General features: G+C 42.1%; 1 protein-coding gene across 1 annotated transcript; it reads right to left on the bottom strand.

Annotated features, from left to right (window-relative positions):
* Window positions 1-15,208: 15,208 nt before the first annotated feature.
* On the bottom strand, window positions 15,209-18,151 carry LOC307017271 (piggyBac transposable element-derived protein 3-like). The gene is made up of 2 exons (XM_079646818.1): window positions 16,379-18,151; window positions 15,209-16,223 (listed from the first exon to the last, which is right to left on the bottom strand). Exons 1-2 carry the CDS (start codon window positions 17,430-17,432, stop codon window positions 15,493-15,495), a joined length of 1,785 nt encoding a protein of 594 aa, XP_079502944.1. The 5' UTR covers window positions 17,433-18,151; the 3' UTR covers window positions 15,209-15,492.
* Between the last annotated feature and the right edge of the window lie 5,992 nt (window positions 18,152-24,143).

The raw sequence follows: 24,143 nt of genomic DNA, 5'->3' as shown, positions 1-24,143 counted from the left end.
TTTAATGTGACTGTTGAAACCAATAACTAATTTAACCCGCTGACAAGAGAGCCCACCTCCGAAGATCGTGACTGGCTGAGGGACAGACTCAGGGGCAGGTTTTCAGGAATTTCTTGGCTTCTCTCCCCCGAGCCAGAAGAGGAACACTACAGCTTGGAAACACTTACTGTTCCTGAAATTATCAAATCTGTTGGGCATCAGGGACCTGAGGCAATTGTGGCAAGCATGGCATTGTCTGAAGAGCAACAGAGGGCAATTCAGGTGGCTACCACTGGTCAGCGAACCAACCCAAACTGGCATTTGTTCAGGAAAGGAAGGTTGACTGCCAGCAACTTTGGAGCTGTCCTGAGGTCAAAGCGTGTGACTGCTCCCCTTATTGCCAGGGTGCTAGGGCAACAACAGGCCCTTGATGGTGTTTTGTCTGTACAGTGGGGGACTATGAATGAATGTGAGGGCGTCAGGGCATTCACCACTGCAACCCAGATGCAGGTCCATGAGTCAGATTTGTGGCTCTCCCTATCAGGATTTTTGGGGGCATCTCCAGATGGTCTGGTAGGGTCTTCCGCTGTGCTGGAGGTAAAGTGTCCCTACGGAACCAGGGAAATGACAATTAGTGAAGCATTGCAAATCAAGGGCTTCTGTGTCAGTAAGGAAGGAGACACATTCAGCCTGCGTGAGAAACATCCTTAATGGCACCAAGTGCAAGGTCAGCTTCACCTCACTGCAAGGAAGAAGAAATGAAAAAATTGTGAATTGTTTTTAATTTACATTTACTCGCCTTTGCAATGTTGTGGTTGTTAGAGTGTTAGGTTTCCTGTCAGCTCGTCTGTTGGGAAGATATAAAATATTAGTTTCATGGAAGTCACACCGTCACATATACTGTAAGAGCATTAAGACATACAGTACATAGGCTAAAACAAAACATCTAAAGATATAACCTCGCACTTTGATAAGTCTCCTGAACATTTTCACTATTTTGACATTTTTATAGATGAAAATTGAACTAAAGAAATAAATGGTAGATTAATCCATATTGAAAATAGGTGTCGGCTGTTACACTAATTATAATAGTTATATTTCTTAATTAATTAAGATAAGATATTACTGTATTGATCCCAATTTGGGAAATGTTTGTGTTGCAGCAGCATAACAAGAAAAACAAAATATAAGTTATTATATATACAAGTATCATCCCTCACAAGTATGTGAGGGATGGAATATTAAATTGAATATAAATGTAAAATGTACATGTGATTTTACGTCAAAGAGAAGCTATGGAGCAGAGAGTTCTCTGCCAGCCAGAGGTGATTTGTTATTAGTTCAATATGTCAAACTGATTTCCCTGACTATAATCTTTAGTTACATGGTGAAACGTTATGCTGCTTGTACTAATTAGACTTACCATATAAGCCACACAGGCTTTAATAGGATGTATTCATTATCTTTACTTATGTTGCGGTCTTTTCAGCAGCGCCATCTCTAAAACGGCGATACAGTCACTACCCATCATTTACATTTCACCGTGACATGGACAAAAATGTAACGTCAGCTTACCTCATGGCACGAATCCAGACTCTCCTTTGGAAAACATTGGCCGGGAAACGATAGAACAAGCACGTTTCATGCGAAGACCTGTGGCTGCAACCCGGAGCAAAGCAACAAACCATTGCATAGCTAACTAGTAGCGCTAGCTTTAGCTAACGTTAGCTAACGAAACGAACTGCCAAGTAAAATTGGAAAACACTGGTAATTAATTATTATATAATTTGTAAAACTACGGTGTTAAAAACGACAATTTCAAAAATACAGATTCTAATGGTCAGATATAGATATACAGATACTAAAGATAGGCAGGTACTTGCTTTCAAGCAGAACACAGGGGAAAACAAACTTAGCGGGAGTGTTTACGTGTTCGGCGTAATGACGTACAACGGCCTCGACAATTTCTGTAGTCCTATTCAGCCACTCGGTAACAACCATCGTTTTTCAGACACGTAAACTCTTCAAAAATCCCCAGTGGGGTCACTGCTGATGTATTTAATGTCGTAGAACAAAACGTGATTTATCTCTTAAATTTGTGTCAACCACAGACCTTATTTAGAGCTATTTTCCAAAACCCTATGGAAAAAATGCATTGCTTTTTGAGGAAGGAACCGGAAGTGCTAAAAATGCTAACTTACTTCCGGGTTTTACGACGCGTCACTGCGGTTCTCTATTGCTCTGCAGTTGCAACTACCAAGTGTGTCGATTAAACAAACAGGTGTAACACAAAACAACGCAGATTAGTTCCGCCTCTATTGTTGTTACACATAACAAAAATACAATGTGGAACAAATGAACAACAGAAAGCGAATACAGTTACTAGCAGAGGTGGGGACTCGAGTCACATGACTTGACTCGAGTCAGACTCAAGTCGCATATTTTTGGATTTGAGACTTGCTTGACTAACATTGATAAAAGACTTGACTTGACTTTGACTTGGTATTCATGACTTGAGACTTGACTTAAGCTTGAGACAGATGACTTGAAAGGACTTGACTGTTTAAAATTAAATATTTGCGTGTTTTTGTAGTAAGATATTACGTTTTTTCGAAAAACGTGATTGGGTGATTATAGCGCCATGCGCGCAAACCTGGCAACCCACTAGAAGGCAGGAGTGTCAGTTAACCTGGCAGCGGCTAGCGTTACTCCAAAAATAGTGAAGTTTGGATTGAAGGGTTATGTTGTCGATGACGCTAATAAGAAAAGAACAGCGGTATGCAGGGTCTGCAGCATAAAGATCAGTGACAGGACCACCACAACATCCAACTCCATTCATCCCTACAAAAAAATCCACAGAGAAAGGTACGTGAATGTGTTGTGTTAGCTAGAAAGCTAATGTTAAGTTTAAGCTACGTTAGACTTGGTTTCAAATCGATTAAGCATTGCAAAGAGAAGACAAATCGGTAAATGAACACTAGAACCGCCAAGGGATTCATTTGTACTAACCCTGTGTAGAGTATTCGCATTTGGTCTCTTTTGTCCGTCTGCAGGCACCGTACCGGATGTAGGGATCTACAGGTGGGATTTGAGTAGTGTTGTGATAACTGCCAGGTGGATGTAATGTTGTTCCGTCACTATTAACTTTATTAAACCAAGTTCTATGATAAACATGACTCGTTTATGAGAACATCAAACATGGTGTCAGAAGTCAATTCTCCTGAGTTTTTATCCGGCTGATTTTTCACGTCTGGGTGACGTTTGCGAGGACAACTAAGCCTGCTCCACCAAGACGCATGCAGCTAAGCTTACATGGCAGATGGATTCCGGAGACCCGACCCACTCGACTTGGACGGTAACAAAATCGCAGAGAACTGGCGAGTATTCCAACAGGAATATGACATTTTCGTCGCGGCGGGACACTATGACAAGCCAGCACGCACACGAGCATACATTCTCCTCAATATAGCGGGACCAGAGGCCATCGAGCGCGAGAGGTCTTTCGTCTATGCGGCTGCAGTGAGGGGTCCTGGCGAGGATGCGCCCATCATCACTCATGCCGAGTCTAAAGAAGACCCGGAGTGTCTCAAAAGAAAATGTAGGGAGATGTGTAACCCTCAAACAAATGTCACTATGGAAAGACACAAGTTCAATACAAGGAATCAAAAAAATTGGTGAGTCAATTGAATCGTATGTCAGTGCTTTAAGGATCAAGGCAAAGAGCTGCAAATTTGGGAATCTCTATGAAGAACTAATCAGAGATAGACTGGTCTGTGGTATCAGTAATGACAACTTAAGGAAAGTGCTCCTGAGAGACTGTGATTTAACACTAATCAAGGCTGTTAACATACAGTATGTCAGATCCATGAGATGACTGAAGAGCACAATAAAACATTAGCTATGCCACAGCACTCTGCCACAAATATATATTCAGTTTAGACTTACCAGAGAGGAACACGAAAATACGACAATAAAAGGAAACCTCAGGCAAATGGAGTTAGCTGTATTTCCAACTGCTACAACTGTGGAGGTAGTCATGGAGCAAAGAAGGACAACTGTCCAGCTAATGGTCAACAGTGTCATACCTGCAAAAAGTGGAATCATTTCAAGAAGGGTTGCAAGTCCATACAACAAGCATATAACAAGCAAGAGCCCAGGAGGATAGTTCATCAACTAGAACCTGATCAAGCTGATACAACTACAGATTAAACATTCTATGTTGACGGCGTAACACTGCAAGGAAGTGTTGATGCAACTGATGCACAGATAAAAAAAAATGATGAGGCTTTTGTCACTGTGCACATCAATGACAATGTAGTTGAGATAAAAGTAGACACTGGTGCGAAGTGCGATGTTATGTCAAAAGTCATTCAATGTGATAAAAGGAGATGAACAAATACAGACGGGTTTTAAATCCACTAATCTTGTTGCATATGATGGTAGCAAAATCAAAACTGCGGGTGTAGTCAGACTGCAGTGCCAGCTAGTGGGAAAAGTCCACACACTGCCATTCTACATTGTAGAAGAGGATGTCCTGCCACTGCTTGGGCTACGAGCGTGCAGACGGATGGGACTAGTTTCATTCAGTGAAGCAGTTCATCAATTAAGCCCCACTGACAATGATTTTTCAGTTGAGATCCAAACAGAATACAGCGATCTCTTTTCTGATGAGCTTGGAAAGCTACCTTTGACGTACTCCATGATTCTCGACCCAGATGTAAAACCAGTCGTTCGTCCTGCACATCGCATACCTGTGGCTATGAAAGACAGAGTCAAAGCTGAACTCGACAAGATGCAGGAACTGGGCGTCATCATTCCTGTCTCAGAGCCCACTGATTGGGTGTGATCTATGGTAGCCACTAGCAAAAAGGACAAACAAAAAAATCAGGATATGCATTAATCCAAGAGACTTGAACACTGCTCTGAAAAGACCACATCATCCTTTGCGTACTGTGGAAGAAGTTGCCACACACATGTCAAAAGCAACTATGTTTTCTGTATTAGATGCAAAGAGATCTTTTTGGCAGATTCCACTCGAAATTCCATGTTAACCACACTCAGCTCCCCTTTTGGTCGTTACAGATTTCTAAGAATGCCATTTGGAATCAATTCTGCCAGCGAGGTGTTCCAGCGCTCCATGGAACAGATTTTCGCTGGATACCCCTGTGAAATCATCGTTGACGATATCATTATTGCAGGTAAAGATGTTGCAGAGCACGACGCCAACCTGAGAAAAGTTCTTAACAGGGTCAGGGAGGTTAATTTAAGGCTTAACCCCCTCAAGTGCAAGTTCAGGCTAAGCCAAGTCGGCTATGTCGGCCATGTTTTCACCAGTGAGGGACTCAAAGCAGATCCTTCCAAAACAAGTGCTATTAGTGAGATGCCAGTGCCAGCAGACGTCCCAGCCTTACAAAGATTTCTGGGGATGGTCAACTACCTTGGAAAGTTCATACCAAACTTCAGCCAGCTGTCAGCTCCACTCCGGCAGCTCACACATAAAGACTGGCATGAACAGCAGCAGGAAGCTTTTGAAGATTTAAAGAAATGCATGTCTTGCCCACCGGTGTTGCTATACTATGACGTTAACAAGCCAGTGACACTTACCTGTGACGCTTCACAGTACGGACTCGGTGCAGCGTGTTTGCAGGATGGAAAACCTGTAGCGTATGCTTTGCGTACGCTAACTGAAACAGAAACCAGATATGCTCAAATCGAAAAAGAGTTGTTGGCAGTGGTCTTTGCATGTTCAAATTTCAATGACTATATCTATGGTAAACCAGTCACTATTGAAACAGACCACCAGCCCCTCGTCACCATACTAAAAAAGCCCATACACACAGCACCTGCAAGACTACAAAGAATGATGCTACGACTACAAAAGTACGACATCACTCTTATGTACAAATGCGGAAAGCAAATGTTCCTGGCTGACACTTTGTCGCGAGCTCCCCGCAGCTCCACAGTTCAGCAAGCTGAAGAAGAGGACAACTTTGACGTGGTGACTGTTAACTACATATCTTCTTCTCGCTTAGAAGAGTTAGAGAGGCAAACCGCTGAAGACATGACTCTGCAAACAGAGCACCACTATCAGACACGGGTGGCCCGCTAAACAGCATAATCTTCCACATGCCATTAGACCAGTGGTTCTCAAACTTTTTCTGTCATTCCCCACTTTGAACAGGTGGGCCTTTTCAAGCACCACCTGTTCCTCATCGCTCCAATAAAATGGTAGGCCAAGCTTAAAATTGTCAAATGTATCGTTCTATAACAGGGGTGTCCAACCTTTTTTAGGATGAGAGCTACTTTCAAAAAATAAAACAAGTTGTGAGCTACTTTTACTCCTCTTTTTTGTTTTTTTGCAGTGTATATATTTAGCACATTTTTATTATTCAAATATTTTTATTGATTTTCCACATATAACAAACAGAAGCACTCAACATTCAAAAATACAGCACACACAGAAAGTATACAAAATATCAATTGACATCCAGAGGAGATACAGAATATGTATATAGAAAGTAAACGTACACATAAATTATGAAATTAAAAACTACATGGTTAAATAACCAAAAGTAAAAATGAAAACATAAATGAATAAAAAACAATGTGGGGGGCGGGGGGGGGGAGCTACGTTGGCTACGTTATTTCAATGTTAGAGAATTCGTTCTCAAAGTAGGACAGAAATGGCTGCCAGACCTTATAGTACTTTGCGATAGAGCCCCGGGTAGTGTGCTTTAGCTGCTCAAGTTTCAGATGGGACATTACTTCTTCTACCCAACGCTTGTGAGACGGCGGTGCAGCCTTCTTCCAACTAAAGAGTATCAGACGCCTAGCAAGTAGGGTAGAGAATGCCACAGCCTCAGCCTGATCAGTTGTTATTCGTGTCTCCTGTGTGACCACGCCAAATAATGCCGTCAATGGGTTAGCATCCACCGCCGTGTTACACATGTACGAAAAGGTTTTAAATATACCAGTCCAAAAAGGGGCCAGTTTTGGACAGAGCCAAAACATGTGACTTAGGCTGGCCGGGTCCCGACTGCACCTGATGCAGGTTGGGTCTAGACCTGGGTAAAATCTGGCCAGTTTACTTGCAGATAGATGTAACCTATGCAAAACCTTAAATTTTATCAGCTAGAGATGTCCCGATCCGATCACGTGATTTTCAAAAGATCGGAATCGGGAGGACAAAAATCGGGGATCGGGATTCTTTTTTTTTTTTTTTAAATACTTTTTTAAAAATATTGTATTCAATGTTACAAAACAAAAATGACCATGTTCAAGTCTTAAAGTCATCCTGAGGTCTTAGTTTTGGTTTCAAATTACAGAACATCATGTATGTGTTGCTTCTTTGGGGCTTGTTTTCATAGACCTGGTTGCTTATTTCTCTCAAATCTGGCAACAGAGTGGGCAGGGCGCAGTGTCTAATTGTAGCAGTAAGCTAACGAGTACTGAAAGCTTTATTTTGTTTTGATCCAATGCTGCACAACTGAACTGATCCAATGCTGCTGTGAAAGAAAGAAGCTATATCCATGTTGGATAGAATATCCAATTTAAATAAAAAAGTAACCTTAAGGGACAACTTGAATGCTTTTTTTTCTCTTAATGCATTGCATAAAGATCGGATCGGGAAAAATCTGTATCGGCAAATTGTCAAAATCAAATGATTGGAATCGGATCGGGAGCAAAAAAAGGTGATCGGGACATCCCTAGTAGCAGCCCATGTCTAATGCACATTGAGGATGAGTGGAAAAACCGAATTGCTGCCTGCCAAATAGTATCTGATATAGTTATTCCCAGCTCTTCCTCCCATTGCCTCATTAGGTGATTAAGCGACGGAGCGGCGACCCTCTGAATATTGTCATATAATACAGACACCAGACCCCTGTCACAGGGATCCATATTTAAACAGTCATCAATCCAGGTACTCTGTGGGGCTGCTACAGAGAAGTGGGTCCTGACATAACTACGTATCTGCAAATATCTGAAGAAACATGACTGCGGGATATTGAAAACCTTCTTTAACTGCTCAAAAGAAATAAAGTGTTCATTTTTAAAAAGATCTTTAACACACCTAATCCCTCTCCCATGCCATAACCGAAAAGATGGATCAGTGAGAGATGGAGAAAAATTTACATTTGCCAGAATTGGGGAAGCAACAAGTGCCTGTTTGTGTTTGAAATGAATTCAAAATTCCATATCTTTAGAGAGCCTTGGATGACTGGGTTATTCGTCCAGTAGTTTTTACTCAAGGGTAGTGGAGCGCAAATTAAAGAGCAAAGTGACACTGGATTACTTGAATGCTGCTCCATTACAGACCAAACTGGGGATTCGTCCGTCACATCAACCCAAAACATCAGTTTGTGGATGTTGGCAGCCCAATAATAATACAAATAATTGGGTAAGGACAAACCACCCTCCCCCTTTGGCCTTTCCAAATACTCCTTCCTAATTCGAGGTAAAGTTGTATTCCAAATGAAAGTGGAAGTGCATTTATTTAATTCCCTAAATAAGGATTTAGGGATGAAGATTGGGATTGCCTGAAACAGAAATAAGAACCTGGGGATGATCGTCATTTTAACAGAATTAACCCTGCCAGCTAGTGACAGGGGGAGAGTCGACCATCTCCCGATGTCCAGTTTAGCCTTATCAAGCACTATTTTAAAATGATTGTCCATCAGATCTTTGTATTTGTAAGTGACACAGACACCTAGGTATGTAAAGCTGTCCTCACACACAATGAAAGGGAAATTCTGATATGACATTTGACGTGCTTTATCATTTATGGGGAATAGAACACTTTTACTCAGGTTCAGTTTATATCCTGACAGCCGGCCAAACTCGGCGATAAATTCCAAGGCAATAGGTATAGTGGCATGGGGATCCGAAAAAAAAAGAAGAAGATCATCCGCATAGAGGGACAACCAGTGGCGGCTGGTGGAAAATATTTTTGGTGGGGCTATGGAAATGGTGACAAAACCATGTGTGTGTGTGTGTGTGTGTGTCAGTCATACTTTCCAACCCTCCCGATTTTCGCGGGAGACACCCACATTTCTCCCGATTTCTGACAAAATCAGATTTACTCACGACTGTTTCCACTCGGACTTTAATACAGCTACAACATTGTTTTGGTTTCCATGGTCTCTTTAGCAGCGCGCGCAACTCAAAGTCTGAGAGGGTGAGGAAGTTGAAAACTGAACAAGAATCGACAAACTCGACCCTCTGATCACTCCTTTCCTGTAAAATACAGGTCCAGCCCACACATATGCTCCATGGTGCCACAGGCATTGCCCTTACAACTACAATAAGCATGCAAATGTTAATCTACAGCTCCGGCGATCCACTAGCACTGGAGTCTACACCTGTAGACGCAGCCATCCCCCACTGTAGCGTCACCTTGGATACGAGTCTAAACAACTCACAGACACACAGGCCATGGCGCTGAAAGGGAGCCCTTTGAGCATCAGATCTGACGACGCTGATTGGCTAAAATTATGTTTCGGCGGCATAGTTTACAGATAGCAACAGTCAGCTTGTTGGCTGCAGCTGCTCTGGCTGAGGGCTCCTTTCTACCGCCCGGACGAGAGAGGGTAATGATACACGCTGCGGCCAGGCAGGAAACATGTGACTTATCAGTAACTTTAGACATCGTAAAACAATTTTAAACGAGATTTTATTGTATATTATACATTTTACTGATACCAACTATATAATATTTACCTTGTTCTTTAAAAATAAAAATAAAAGAAATATATTTTTTGGAAATATATTTATTTATTTATTTATTTTTAATTTTTAATGACAATCAAACATGTGGGAAGAGGGGGGGCAGCGCCCCTAGCGCCCCTATGGGCCGGCCGCCACTGGCGACAACTTATGCAATTCTCCCCCCCTTTGCACTCCAGTTAGACTAGCGGTCTCTCTTAACAGTATTGCCAGGGGCTCTATAGCAATATCGAATATCTGAGGGCTCAGTGGACAACCCTGTCATGTCCCACGGAAAAGTGGGAAATAATGAGAAATTATCCCATTCGTTCGAATTGAAATTTTAGGCGCTGTATAAAGGATCTTGATCAGCCAACAAAAAGTAGGGCCGAAGCTGAACTTCTCGAGCGCAGTGAACAGGTAATTGTATTCAATCCTATCAAACGCCTTCTGTGCATCCAAGGATATAATAAGTTCAGGTTCGACATTGTTGGGCTGGTAGATAAGATTGAACACACGGCGGAGGTTGCTTGAAAGTTGTCTACCCATTATGAAACCAGTCTGATCTGGATGTATCAATTTAGGCATAATTTTCTCAAGCCTCCCTGCTAGGACCTTGGTTAGAATTTTATAGTCGCAACTTAAAAGACTAATCCTGTGATATGATTCACACAACAACGGATCTTTATTCTTTTTGAGTAATAGTGAGATAGAGGCCTGCGTCATAGTTGGGGGAAGAGCCTTCCTAACCAGGACCTCCTCGAATACCTTTACTAATAGCGGCAGTAGTTTAGGGGCAAACTTCTTAAAAAATTCACTTGGATACCCATCAGGGCCTGGTGCTTTTCCAGGCTTCATTTTTTTAATTGCGTTGTCAATCTCTGTTAAAGTTATATTTCTCTCCAGTCCAGATTTGTCTGATTCATCCAAGGAGGGCATTTCAATTTGACTAAAGAAGTCATCTACTAATTCTTTGCTACTTGCCCCCGAGGTGTACAGGTTCTCATAGAAAGACTGGAACTGGGCATTAATGTTTTTTTGGGTCTGTGACAATATTACCTTCCTCATCTTTTATTGCAGATATAAAACCTGCTGTTGCTGACTGTTTAAGTTGATGGCACAAAAGCTTGCTGGCACGCTCCCCATGTTCGTAGAAATTAAAGTGTGATTTTAAGTGAAGATCTACAGCGTCCACATTGGACAGAGAATCAAATTCTGTCTGAAGCGAAATTCTCTCCTTGTAAAGATTCTCTGACGGCGATACTGAATGTAATCGGTCAATCACTTTAATCCTATCAATCAATTCTGTTGCTCGTTTGAATTTCCTTTTATTTTCACCAGCGTTGTAAGATATCACTTGCCCCCTTAAATATGCTTTCATGGTTTCCCATAGTGCGAAATAACTTATCTCTGGGGACTCATTGGTTTCGAGAACGAAATAAATTTGTGTGTTTATAAAGTCAACAAAGTTTTTTTCCGCAAGCAGCCTAGGATTAAGGCGCCATACGCGTTGACGGAGTGTAATTTCCGGAAAACGGAGCTTCAAAAGTACTGGGCAATGGTCTGATATGACTATACTGTTGTATTCCACCTGTGTAGTTATGGGCAATAATTTTTGGTCTATTAAAAAACAATCAATTCTAGAGTAGGTTTGGTGTACTGGGGAGAAAAAAGAGAACTGTTTGGAAGTCGGGTATTTAAATCTCCAGGGGTCAATCACTCCGTAGGCTTGAATGAATGTATTTATGCAGCTTGCGGATTTATTAGGTGTGGTGACCTTACTGCCAGAACGATCTAGCACAGAGTCTAGGACACAATTTAGGTCCCCCCCCTAATATTAATTCTTGCGAGGCCTGGCAACAGTGAGAAAAGATTCCTGAAGAAATCAACGTCATCCCAATTTGGGGCATACACATTCGCAAGCACTACTGGCTTATTGAACAGTTTACCTTGAATAATTATGTAACGACCATTTTTGTCCCTTATGGATTTTGACTCTTCAAACTGCACAGCTGTGTGCAGGAGAATAGCTACCCCCCTGCACTTGCTATTAAAATTGGAGTGGAAAACCTGTGTAAATCCTGCTCTTTGAAGCATTAGCTGGTCTTTATTTAATGAATGAGTTTCCTGTAAATATGCTATTTCAGTTTTTAATTTGTTTAGATGAGAAAACACCTTGCTTCGCTTAACCGGGTGATTCAATCCCCTTACATTCCAACTCACCACCGTGGTGTCCGCCCTGCCTATACCTTTATCTACAGAAGCCATCGATATGGTCCTTCAAATTATGATACTGCATTGGGGAGTCCCTGAGTTTGGTAAAAGGGTTGTGGCCCAAAAACAAACAAAAACAAAACAAAAAAGAGTGGGAAGGGGAGGATGAGCACTTAGACACATACATTTTCACAAACATAAAACACAATGACAACACGACAAACGTTATGCTTGTCTCCCGCATGGAGACTGCTTGCACTTCCAGTAAACCTCTTCTCCTAAACTGCTTACCATGCGAGCCCCCCATGAGAACTGAACAATTAACTCAATATAGCTCCTTTTCTTCAGCTGACCAGGCAATGCTGAATATAGCAACATCCTAGTTTGAAATATCAGCTAGGTAATGTAACAGCCCTGAACATGTTATGGCTCAATAAAATAAAACGTTAATGTCCCATATGGTTACAAAATGATATTATTGTCCGTGGCGTGCCTAAAACATTTTCCCAGCAAGAACAATACAGAAAAAATATACGTTATCAAATGGGAAATCCTGAGAATTTTAGATATGGAGAAAAAAAAAAATATATATCTCCCAACCATAACCACATATATATTGTCCGGCCGAGTTGTTTCTCGTCTCCATCAACAGCATATGGAGCTGGAATTTTAGCCCTTGGCCAATACTCACCAAAACATGTCCATTATGAAGCCTTGCGCACCACCTTGTTAAGAACAAACTCCTTTGCCAGTCTTGCCTCGTGGCCCCCCGATGTTGTGATCATCAGTATGGCTGGGTATTTAATTTCAGGCCGTAGCGCACTCCCTCGCAGCTCCGCAGCAGCCCTCTCACCTAGGTAAAGGCTGCCCGCTGTTTACTCACCGCCTGAGTAAAGTCCGGCAGAAGCCGGATCTGGTCACCGTCGGGGGTCGTCACTGATTTCATCTCTATTGCTTTCTTTAGCAGCGATTATTTTTCGGAGAGATAGTGGAATTTCACAATAAAAGCCCGCGGTGGGAGCCCGTCTTGTGTCGCTCTGCTGTGGAGAGCGCGGTGCGCCCGGTCCAGGGTCGGGGGCTTGTCGAGACCAAGGGAAACTTTTAGCATATCAGCCACAAACTGAGATGGGTGCTTCCCATGCTCCCGTCCTTCCTTCACTCCTATAATGCGGATATTACAGCGACGTGATCTTGCCTCCAAATCCTCGCAACGGTCCCTCAGTGTGGCCAGTTCTTTTTTCATATCAGTAACATCTGATGTCATGCAGGTGATTGAGTCCGAGTGGTTGCTAACCTCAGCCTCCAGCTCAGATACTCGGCCCTCAGTTACTTCAATTCTTTTGTTGACTTGTTCCACCACACTTCGTAATTCCGTCCGAATCTGGGTAGTCTGTATTTTGAGTTCCGCCGATTGGGCTAAGGCCTTTTCTTCCATTTTCGCCGCCAGGTCCTGTTTAAGAGACACAATAGCGTTAAGTACCACGTGTTGTTCGTTGATGTCTGCGTCGTCTGCCAGGTTAGCATTAGCGCTAGCCTCCGCCGCCGGCCCCGACTTGTTGTTTCCCTGGCGATTTTTTGGCATATTTATTCAGCAATCGTCTGGCTATGGATATAACTTGTGGATCAAGTCGCTTGGAGTCCGTTCAAGTGGTTTTAAAAGAGCAGTATTCTGACATTAGTCGTTCTCATGAGGAGCTCAACAAAACTCCGTCTCTACATGGCGCTGCCCTCACCGGAAGCCTCAGAAAGGATAGAATGACTGTCTATTTAGCACATTTTAACATTATTATATGCTACCTTTAACCTTTGTTTGCTGTTTGGGTCTGTGTGACCCGTTTTCAGTGTTTACTAAAATAAAATGTATGCAATTTAATTATTTTAACCTGCTTTATTTGGTGGTGGACGTCACATCCTCTAGTCTAGGGGCCGGGGGCATGCACCCCCAGGAAGATGTTTTTTAAATGTTGAAGTTAAATCCATCAATCTGGTGCACTTTGAGCTAGGGCTGCTCAATTAATCATATTTTAATCATAATTACGATTTTGGCTTGCAACGATTATGAAAACAACATAATCGAAATAAAACGATTTTATTCTTTTCAGTTGAATAAACATACTTTTCAAATTATTTTCTTCAACAAATTGATGTTTTCAAGGTAAATGGTTAATCGTTTTTAATAATCGTGATATACATTTTTGACCCAAATAATCGAGATTATGATTTTTGCCATAATCGAGCAGCCCTGCTTTGAGCCCAACATGAATTTATGGATACAGCTCTCAACACTCAAAGGGATCAGTATACTTTTCAATAATCCAAACATCTTTAGAATATGATCACAACAAATAATTTAAACTTGTTTATTCTTATCTTATGTTACCTAGTTAGCATTCTTTCTTTTTATGTATGCATAATTGACTAATCCCTCCCCTTTTAACCCATAAGAACCTGGACCAATTTCTGGCTCAATAAAAATTAGTGGGAGCATAACACAGGTTGAATAGAGCACATAGAACACATGTCTAAAAAAAAAATCTAAATTCCACCACCAGATGACAGAGATCTGAAAAGTGACATCAGTGTCACTGCAGTCTTATTTGATTGTTAAATTAAATTATTAAATGTACAGTGTTTTCTGACATTTCTGACATTCCTGAGCACATTCCATTAACTCTGAAGCTTCCAAAGATGTTACCATAGGCATATTATGTATGGTTGGAAAGCTGAGAAGGAATGGAATCCATTTCAGATGACTTAGTCATGGTCAAACCATCTCAGAAAGAGCACAGAGAGAGAAAGGAGTATTTGCATTTCCGATTGCCCCCAAAAGGGCCCGCATGCCATTATTGGCCCCAAAAGTGCCCCCACCAAACATCTCTACACCTAGGCATGCCATATGTTTTTTAACATCTACATTTCCCAAGGAACAATTATATCAAGTCCATTCCCCAAGGTCCATAAGACCTTCCCAGAAGGAGTTATCATCAAATAAAGGTCAAGTGTTGTCGCCAGAGCACCACACCTGCAGCAAGGGACTGATCATTAGTGCTCACCTGACTCACCTGTGTTGATAACGCAATTGCACTCTATTCAAAGACCATGTCCATGTCCCACACTGTCCTCAAGAGACAATACAATATGTATTATATCTATTATATGTAATATGCCATGTATTACTAGTGTAGAACAAGTGCCATTCATTCATTTTTCACACCAGGTGTCTGACATTTCAAACTGGACCAGGTGAGAGGTGGATCTTTGTCTGTTAGGTCAATGTCAATCTTCATTTGTCTAAAATTAATCAGACTGAGAATGTAGCTGACTTTTTATTTTTATCAACATCCAATGCCACTTGAATAATAAAAAAAACAATGTCCGGCTAGAAATTATTTCAGATCAACAGCAGGAAAAGTACAATCTGAACAATAGAAAACATGTTGCCTGGTAGATTTGGAACCATTTGGAACACGTGAAACAGAGTGTCAATAATCACCAGGAATATTTTTAATTCCACAACACCTACATCTCAACAACTTCCCGTTCCTCTTCTCCTCCCAGTCATCCTACACTATCCTTTCCAAGCCTACTGCTGGCTGTTTAGAAATGGTAGCCTTTGAAGCAGTTTCTCTCTTCTGTGAAGCAGAGATGCACGTCGCATTTCTCACACAGGGTGGTGGTTGCATTTGTTTTGCAGACTGTGCAGCGGCCACGCTCGGTAGATTTCACGGGCCAGTGTCCAAAGTGGTCCTTACGGACATCATCAGGAACTCCAACACGGACTCTCTTTCTCGTGGGAGGTGCTGAAGGAGATGGAGTGTTCATGTCAAGTGATGGGCGCCCCCTTCTTGCCTGGATGAGGATGAGGCAAGTTGCCACCTCTGCCTGGAATCTTCTTAGATTCAGTGCTCTCTCACCGATCAGCTTGCAGTCGTTCTTGTAGATCAGCCACGCGTTGACCAGGGCTACCATGAGGGTGTGCCAGAAGAGGTAGATGTACCATCTCCGTGATCTCATGTGGTATTTGTACCGGAGAAGGCATCTATCCATGAGATCCACCCCCCCCATGAAGGTGTTGTACTCTTTGACGACATTAGGCCGGATGACGTCAAGGAATGCCTTCTGGGGTTTGCTCCAGCGCCTAGCTTTGTCTTGTGGTTCCACTGCTGTTTGAGAGGAGATCAAGGTGACAGGTCTGTTGTCATGCCACTTTACTATGGCCATGGACCCCTCTTTCTCCACCCGGCAATCGAAAGATCCTCTGCCTCTCTTGGCAAGACTCTTGTCATCCTCAAGCTGACATCCAGCCAGGCGACTGCTGCGGACTGTTCCTGTAATACATAAAGAATAAGACAAGATGAGTCAAAACTAGAAACAAAGGAGAATGAGACCATAGGTATGTTGTTATTACCTGTGTGTGTGTGTGTGTGTGTGTGTGTTTGTGTGTGTGTGCGTGTATGTATGTGTGTGTGTGTGTGTGTGTTACCTGTGTAGAAGATCTGCCGCTGACGAAGCTCTCGCACCAGTGCGGCTGAAGAGAAGAGGTTGTCGGCGAACACTTTGTAGTTCTGGCCTGATGGAAGAGTTTCACACAACTTGACGACCACATCTCCTCCCATTCCAAGTGTGGTTCTTTTCCCAGTGCCACCTTCATAGACCTGGAAATCACATAGGATTCCGTCGGATGAGCAACGGGCCCAGATCTTGAATCCCCAGGGGTGGGGTTTGCCCTTCACATATTGCCTGATGGGGCAGCGCGTTCCTCTGAACGAGACCATCTGTTCATCGATGGAGTTGTGCTCCATCGGGGTGATCTGGAGACATTGTTTGCGGAACATGTCAAGCCATGGACGGATCTTCCAGCACTTATCCCCTTTTTGCCTGTTGGATGGAGCCTCGTTGTCGGTGAAGTGGAGAGATGTGAGGAGGGTCTGGAAACGGTCGCGTGACATGTTGTCAGCGACCATGCCAATCCTTGTGTCGTTTTCCCAGTAGACACGGTTTCCTGGAAGCTGGCAAAGTCCCATGCGCAGGTACATGCCGATTAGGATTTCCAGCTCCTTTACTGTGGTCTGCACGTTCTTGTGGGTGGCAGAGGTTTGAACGCTGTAGAGGTTGGTTTGCTCCATCATTGCCACAAGCATCTCATCTGTAATGAACCTCCTGAAGTACTGCAGGGGAGTGGGGAGCTCATCTGGAGGTTGGACCCTCTCTCCTTTGAAGGTGTGGTCTGGTGTTTCAAAAGCTTTTTTTCGCCATAAGAATCTTTCTTGGCCAGTAGAACGGTGGGATGCTGCAGTCGGAGGTTCTTCATTAGGAGGTTCTTCTCCCTCTGGTTGAGGTGGTTCCTCTTCCCCTATGTCGCTTTCCGACTCATATGGCTCCTCCTGATAATCAGGATCTAAGACAGGATCATCAAATTCATCCTCATCTTCATCCTCACCACCTAATCCCTCCACCTCACTTTCGTTTCCATCCAGGATTATTTCCAGGATCTTCTGGATGTCCTTGTCTCCATCCCACCTATTTTTCCTGTTCATCTAGAGAAGAAAATATGGAAAATAATCATGACTTTCAGCTGATGTCATCATGTAACGTTGGTAGCACTTTACCCTACAGCACGGTAATTATCATTTCCAGCTGTGAGGTAAAGTGCCACATGACGTTAGTCCTAAACCTGCCATGTTGTAGGTAGCTAGCTAGATAGTAGTATAAGTAACTAGTTATTACTAGTTATAGCTAGCTATATATATATAATATAATAACAATATATTACTGAGTATAATTGAATTAAGTAAACTGATCAGATAATGACAAGTTTTCTAATTGTGACATATAGGTCACAACACTTATTTTTTTTACCAGTTTAGTCTAAATGCCTGCAGTGACGTCTATGTCACACACATATTTACTTGCTCTTTTACCACAGAATAAAAAATAAAAAGTCTAAACAATGATTTATATTCGACAAACAACATGTTATCCAATATTTCAACCATAGGATTTGATGGATCTTACCTTTTATCCTCAGGATGGGCAGAGGGGCAAATTAGCTGGCAGACTGAAGTTAGCTTGTGGAGAAAACAGTCAGGAAAGGTGGCTGCTAATTGAACATGAGGTCATCCCAATGGTCACATGACCTTTCAGAAATGTGACTTGGGTGTCGCTTCAGGACTATATGAGTTGAAATTAAGGGTATACTTGAAGTGACACCCCTGCTACACCCTAAAATTGTGTGTGACATGCGCGTCACCTCAGGTTCTTATGGGTTAAAGTTTTTACTGTTCTATAGTACACATTGGAATGATTTATTACTTTATTTGTTATAACTTTATTAAATAGATAAAGGTGTGCTCTCTTTCTTGCTCTCTCGCTCTCTCTCGCTCCACATTGCTTTTCTTCCCGACTGCAACGCTGTTGTGTGTGTCTGTGAAAGCGTTTCACATGTGTGTATGACACATTTTTACCAGTGGCGAGCCTGTCTCTGAGGGCCTAAGATATTCTACAAAATAATATTTAAAAACATTAAAACAAATTATATTTTTCTTTATATATTTTTTTAAAATATGTTTTTAGTAATATTTGTCATTAGTTTTACCAAAAATAACTTGATTAAATTGTATTTAAAATAACATTTCCGAAGAAATAAATCCTTTGAATCTGCCTATTCAGTTTATGTTTGAATGTGAAGGGTTAAATGAAAGAAGCTTGTCTGCGAGGTGATGACAGGAGCTGATTGGACTTCCAGCTATGAATTCACAGAGGGCCAGCTATAGTAACTGAACGAGAGAGTAATGTCAAATGACAGTACAATTGACCAATCATATCTTCCCTCTAAATGGGTGGGCTTTATTATCGCAGACTTTATGACAAGTTCCGCCCGCTGTGAAACGTGTCTTGTTTCCATAGCAACAACCACTGTCAACAGCGTAAACTCGCCTTCAAAATAAAAGCATGCCAAATTACACTTAAGACATACAACTGCAACGAAAGTAACAAACACAATGCAATATCCTTTTCAATTTCAAAGAACACAAATTGGGTTATTTACAGGTGTTGTTTTGTGTGGTAAAGGGGCGCTTTCATTGATGCTTTTTGCACCCCGGGCGGTCCGTTGTTTTGATATTCCACCAGTGTGAAAATATGTATTTCGCGACCCACCTATCACATCTCTGCCCCACACTTTGAGAAACGCTGCATTAGACCGTATTTTCCTTTCAGAGACGAACTGATTGTTGAAAATGGAGTCATAATGAAGGGTGACAAAGCAGTTATTCCTCTGTCACTACAGAAAGAATACATCAGCATCATGCACAGAGGACATCCTAGTGAAGAAGCTACAAAGCGGAGAGCACGTGGCATTGTTTTCTGGCCAACTATGACAGACAACATTCACACAGAAATACAGTCATGCTCTGTGTGTAACAGCACAAAACCACACCAGCAGAAAGAACCACTCCACCTGCATCCAGTTCCAGACCTGCCGTGGTCAACCGTAGCCACTGACATCTTTGAGTGGCACAATCAGCAATACTTAGTACTAGTGGACTCATATTCAGGCTGGTATGAGATAGACATGCTTCGTGACATCACTGCAGTCATTGCAAAGCTGAAAACACATTTCTCAGTTCATGGAACACCTCACACCCATATGTCAGACAATGGGAGGCAGTTTACTAGCCAGCGCTTTAAAGACTTCATAGTGGGACTTCACTCATATTACCAGCAGACCTGAGTATCCCCAGTCCAACGGGCTAGCTGAACGGGCTGTGCACAGTGCTAAGCAGCTCATGGAGAAATCTCATAGAGATGGAACTGATGTTTTTCTTAACCTATTAAACATCAGGAATGTACAACGTGACGCAAAATTAGGATCTCCTGCACAGAGACTGATGTCGAGACAAACACGTACAACACTCCCAGTCTCGGTGAATCTGCTTGAGCCAGACATGCGTCATCCACAAGAGGTAAAAGCCCAGCTTCTAAACAAGAGGCTGTATCAAAAACAGTGCTATGATAAGTCAAGCCGACCACTACAACCTTTGATGGAAGGACAGGTTGTTAGGATGCAGACCCCACAAGGTTACAACAGGACCGGAATGATTCAACAGATTTGCAAGGAACCCCGGTCATACGTCGTCCACTCAGAAGGGAAGCTGTACAGAAGGAATCGTAGGCACATTCTGCCTGTAGCTGAACCTGTCCCGTCACATACCTCCACAAGTGACACTGATCATCAGGACACAGGACTTGAGTTTGCAGATTGTAACACACAGGAATCACTGAACAGTGAACACATGAGGGCTGATGTTCCCATAGCTAAACTGCTTTCAGACACTCCTGAGAGTGTCTACAGGACACGCTCAGGCCGTGCTATCAAGCCTAATCCCAAATACAGAGACTGAAACTTTGTCATGTATGCATAAGCACCACTCTGAGAACAATGTCTCTAAACTGTTAGTTCACACAGTTATGCCTTATTGAGACTTAAAGTTTTGTTTCACAGTGCAAATGTATTCTATTTTAGTAATCTACTTTGTTACTGTAGTAATTACTGAGTTAATTGCTACACTCATTCTTTGAGATAGCCTCTGTGCTCATCAGTTACTAAATGCACACATAGTTTGATAATGTATACATTTGCAGCATTCTGTATGTTCTGTCATATGTGCTCAGTATAACAGTTTTGTTCACTACTGTAGGAAGAGCTAAATAAAGGGGATGTAGAGTATTCGCATTTGGTCTCTTTTGTCCTTCTGCAGGCACCGTACCGGAGGTAGGGATCTACAGGCGGGTTATGGGTTATGGCTAGAAAGGATCCGTCTAGTGTGAAACTCTCGCGATAGTTTGCAAGTCACGTGGCTGAATGTTTACGTTTGGCAGGCAACCTTTCAGTTACGATCGTTAACATCAGTGGGCCACAGTAAACATTATGATAATAATAATAATAATAATGTAAACATTCAGCCATATGACATTCAGCCAAACTCTCGCGAGAGTTTTACACAAGACGGATCCTTTCTAGCCATTACCCCACAGGCGGGATTCGAGTAGTGTTTTGATAACTGCCATGTGGGTGTAATGTTGCTCCGTCACTATTAAGGTTATTAAACCAAGTTCTATGATAAACATGACTCGTTTATCAGAACATCAAACACCCTAATACTGACGGGCTGTCAGGAGAGGGAGAGAGAGAGAGAGGAAAAGAGATGCCCCGTTTATTTCCCCTGTGTTATTATCAGAAGTTACTGTACACTTTTTAATAATGTAGTTCATCTACTTTTAGTAGTCTGTTTAAATGTTTTGTTTTTGTTTGTAGAAGTGCATAATTCCTTGATTTATTGTAAAATGAATCTGAACTTTTTGATCTGTTATGATGATAAACTGAAGCAATTTCAAAATTAACCCAATTAAGTGTTTAAGAGTTTTAAATCGTCCTACTTAGTTTATAAAGAAATTATGAAGAGGAACAAATTAAATGATTTGAAAATGATATCTATGTAAGTGCTAACGCTGTTGGCGGTTCTAGTGTTAACAGAAATTTGAATTAAATATGTGTAATGGCAAATGCCATATATGATTTTCTTACCTGGAAATCTGCCTTTTTGAACAGACTTTTTGAGTCCTAGCTATATTGTCTGCAGTTCTGGGGTTAATATTAATCTAATATGATTGTCATCGGTCTAAATTAGATTTCAAATGATTAACTGTGTATGTAATGAAGATCATGTGGGTTGAATCCATTTTCATAACCACTGTCTTTTAACTGATGCGGAAATGCGGAAACTGGGCTTATTCATCAGAATTTTGTATGACTTGACTTGACTTGCTTGACTCTCAACACAGTGACTTGGGACTTGCTTGATACTTGTAGGTCAAGACTTGAGACTTGCTCATGACTTGCACCAACCCAGTCTCATAAAAAAACGTGTAATAACTGCGTTGGTCCACAACTTGGGACGTAGTATTTCTACAAAAACGCCTCCGAAATTGTAAGATCCCTACGTTTTTTTTTCACCATTCATTCCAATGGCTGGCGTCTATGTCTCCCTGCAGAAAAAAAAAACATGGCCGAACTTCGTTTTATTCTCGGTGGAAAATGCCTATTTTAAGGTTAGTTTGGCCATTAAAATGCGTTTTGATGTCATTTGATGCGAGAAATATGAGCTGTTATTTCAGATTATGTGTGCAGTGGATGTAAATGATCTTTAGTTTGCTACTTATTACGAAGATTACTTCAGGAAATGGTGTCTATAGGCCTACAACGTTTTCATTGTTACCAAGGTGGTTTCTAGGGACGCTGCTATCGATATTATTTCTGTTATGTTGTGTAACTGTGTGAAGCCGACAATTTGAGCGGCCCGACCAAGTAAGGAGGCAGAACGTCCCAAATATGACCCGGTGTGGGCATTTATTAAAGCATGAACATAATGACACACAGCCTCAATCCTGCTGTTGTTTCCTTGAGCACAGCCTGCCGCCACCAGGATCTCACACACACTTCCATACAGAAAAACCCCAGAGCCTAAATACACACAGACCAATCAACCCAACCGGACACAGGTGAGGGGGGAGGAGACAACACAGGGCACCAGGTGCACACAATCAACGGCAACAGACATGGGGAAAGGGGAACACTTTTCAAAATAAAAGTTGCTCCCTCCACACTCACAACAACTTCATACAGACATAAATAAAGCAGCCGTATTCGTCATACAGGAAACACACATTTAAAACGGTTTTGCCTGCCGTTTTTGTGTACACAATGGTTCGGAAAGTGGCGCTGTACCTTAATAATATAATGGCTTGTATTGGCGTGCATTTCCTGTTCGGAAAGTGGCAATGTGCTGAGAGTGGAGGTGTCCTGAGATTAGCGCCTGCAGGCAGGCTCTATAGAGAGGCGAAGTCCCGCCCATCTACTTCCGACCCATGGGACCCCGGAAGCGGAAAATTATACATTGACGTCAATGGAGAGAGAAAAGTCATCTTTCGATCCCGTTTGAATTGTGCCACGAATGACACATATGATGTTTGTCAAATTAAAAGAACATTTTGCAAGTCAAAAAAATAAAAATGTGTCGTAAAACTGTGAAGTTACAATTTTTTTTGTGTGAAACCGCTCAGTGAACTACAGGTCTCTGGTCTCGCACAATACGCGTCACCATCACAAAGATGGCTGTCACGTTAGTAAATTTCACCTGTTTCTTTCAGAATGAGGCGAAAAAGTATAAAAAGAGGTGAAAATCACTACAAGTCTGGGCATGTTGAGAGCTGTACATACACGAAAGGGAGCGGTTCTGTAAGAGCCAGCATGCGGGACCGGCTTTACAAGGTTTCAGTGAGTAATATGAGTGCAATGTCTAAGGTTAATGTCAGCTAGCTAACAAGGTACACTAACGTGTTTTGTTTTAGCAACTAGTTTTCTCCTTAAGAACTTTGTGGTGTCTGTGTATGCTGTGGATAACATTAGTGTTCACAAGAACAAGATACACTCCCGTGTTTTGTTTTAGTTGCTCTTCAGATTGAAGCGGCCAGTTCTATATCGACTATATGTGTGATCTCCTTTTTACATCTCGTTGTGTCATTTGAGTTTATTTGCTGTGTGTAGATTCAAGGATTTTGGTTATCTTGTCCAGGGATGCAAACTTGTCACCTTTCGGCGAAATTCTCCGTTTTGAATCCAAAATAGGTCGTTTTTATGATTCCTGTAGATCTGCAATAAAAATATTTTTGGGGTATGGGAGGGGGTCTGGGACCCGGAATAATGTGCGGCCGCGAGCTTTTTTTTATATATTATAATGAAGCGCGAGCTGTGTGCTCGGGTCTTCCTGCCTGTCGGCTCTGCTCATGATGTATAATAAGCCTCTGCTGCTCGGCGATGATGGTCTAGCTTCAGCAGCTACATTACCTACGGTGCGTTCGTTAATATTAACTGTGCGTCCGGAGTCACTGTGGCACAGACTGGACCGCTGGTGAACAGCTGTTAGAACGGGCCGTTCAGGTGTTCAGAGTAGAGCTCCCTGTCGGAGCGGCAGAGCGTGATATGCACTGAAAAGTTTTTTTTCCCCGTCGCAATATTATCGTTGAGCTAGCCAACTAGCATACATTGTCACTATCTGCTAACGTTAGCTTTAGCCTTCGTTTTCTAATCGTTTTTTTCATAGGCTATAAACAGCAGTGTTGGGCAAGTTACTTCCAAAATGTAATATATTACATATTACTTATTACTCTCTTTTGAAAGTAATAAGTTA

This window comes from Notothenia rossii, assembly GCF_949606895.1.
Source record: "Notothenia rossii genome assembly, chromosome: 8".
NCBI classification, from domain to species: domain Eukaryota; kingdom Metazoa; phylum Chordata; class Actinopteri; order Perciformes; family Nototheniidae; genus Notothenia; species Notothenia rossii.
Note: the sequence above shows the minus strand (reverse complement) of the source record. Positions and strands in the feature narration are given on the sequence as shown.

Coding starts and splice junctions, on each gene's coding strand:
- LOC307017271 (XM_079646818.1), bottom strand. CDS start 17,432: ATGAACAGGAAAAATAGGTGGGATGGAGACAAGGACATCCAGAAGATC. Junction 16,224..16,378: donor GCGGCAGATCTTCTACACAG/GTAACACACACA, acceptor TATGTATTACAG/GAACAGTCCGCAGCAGTCGC.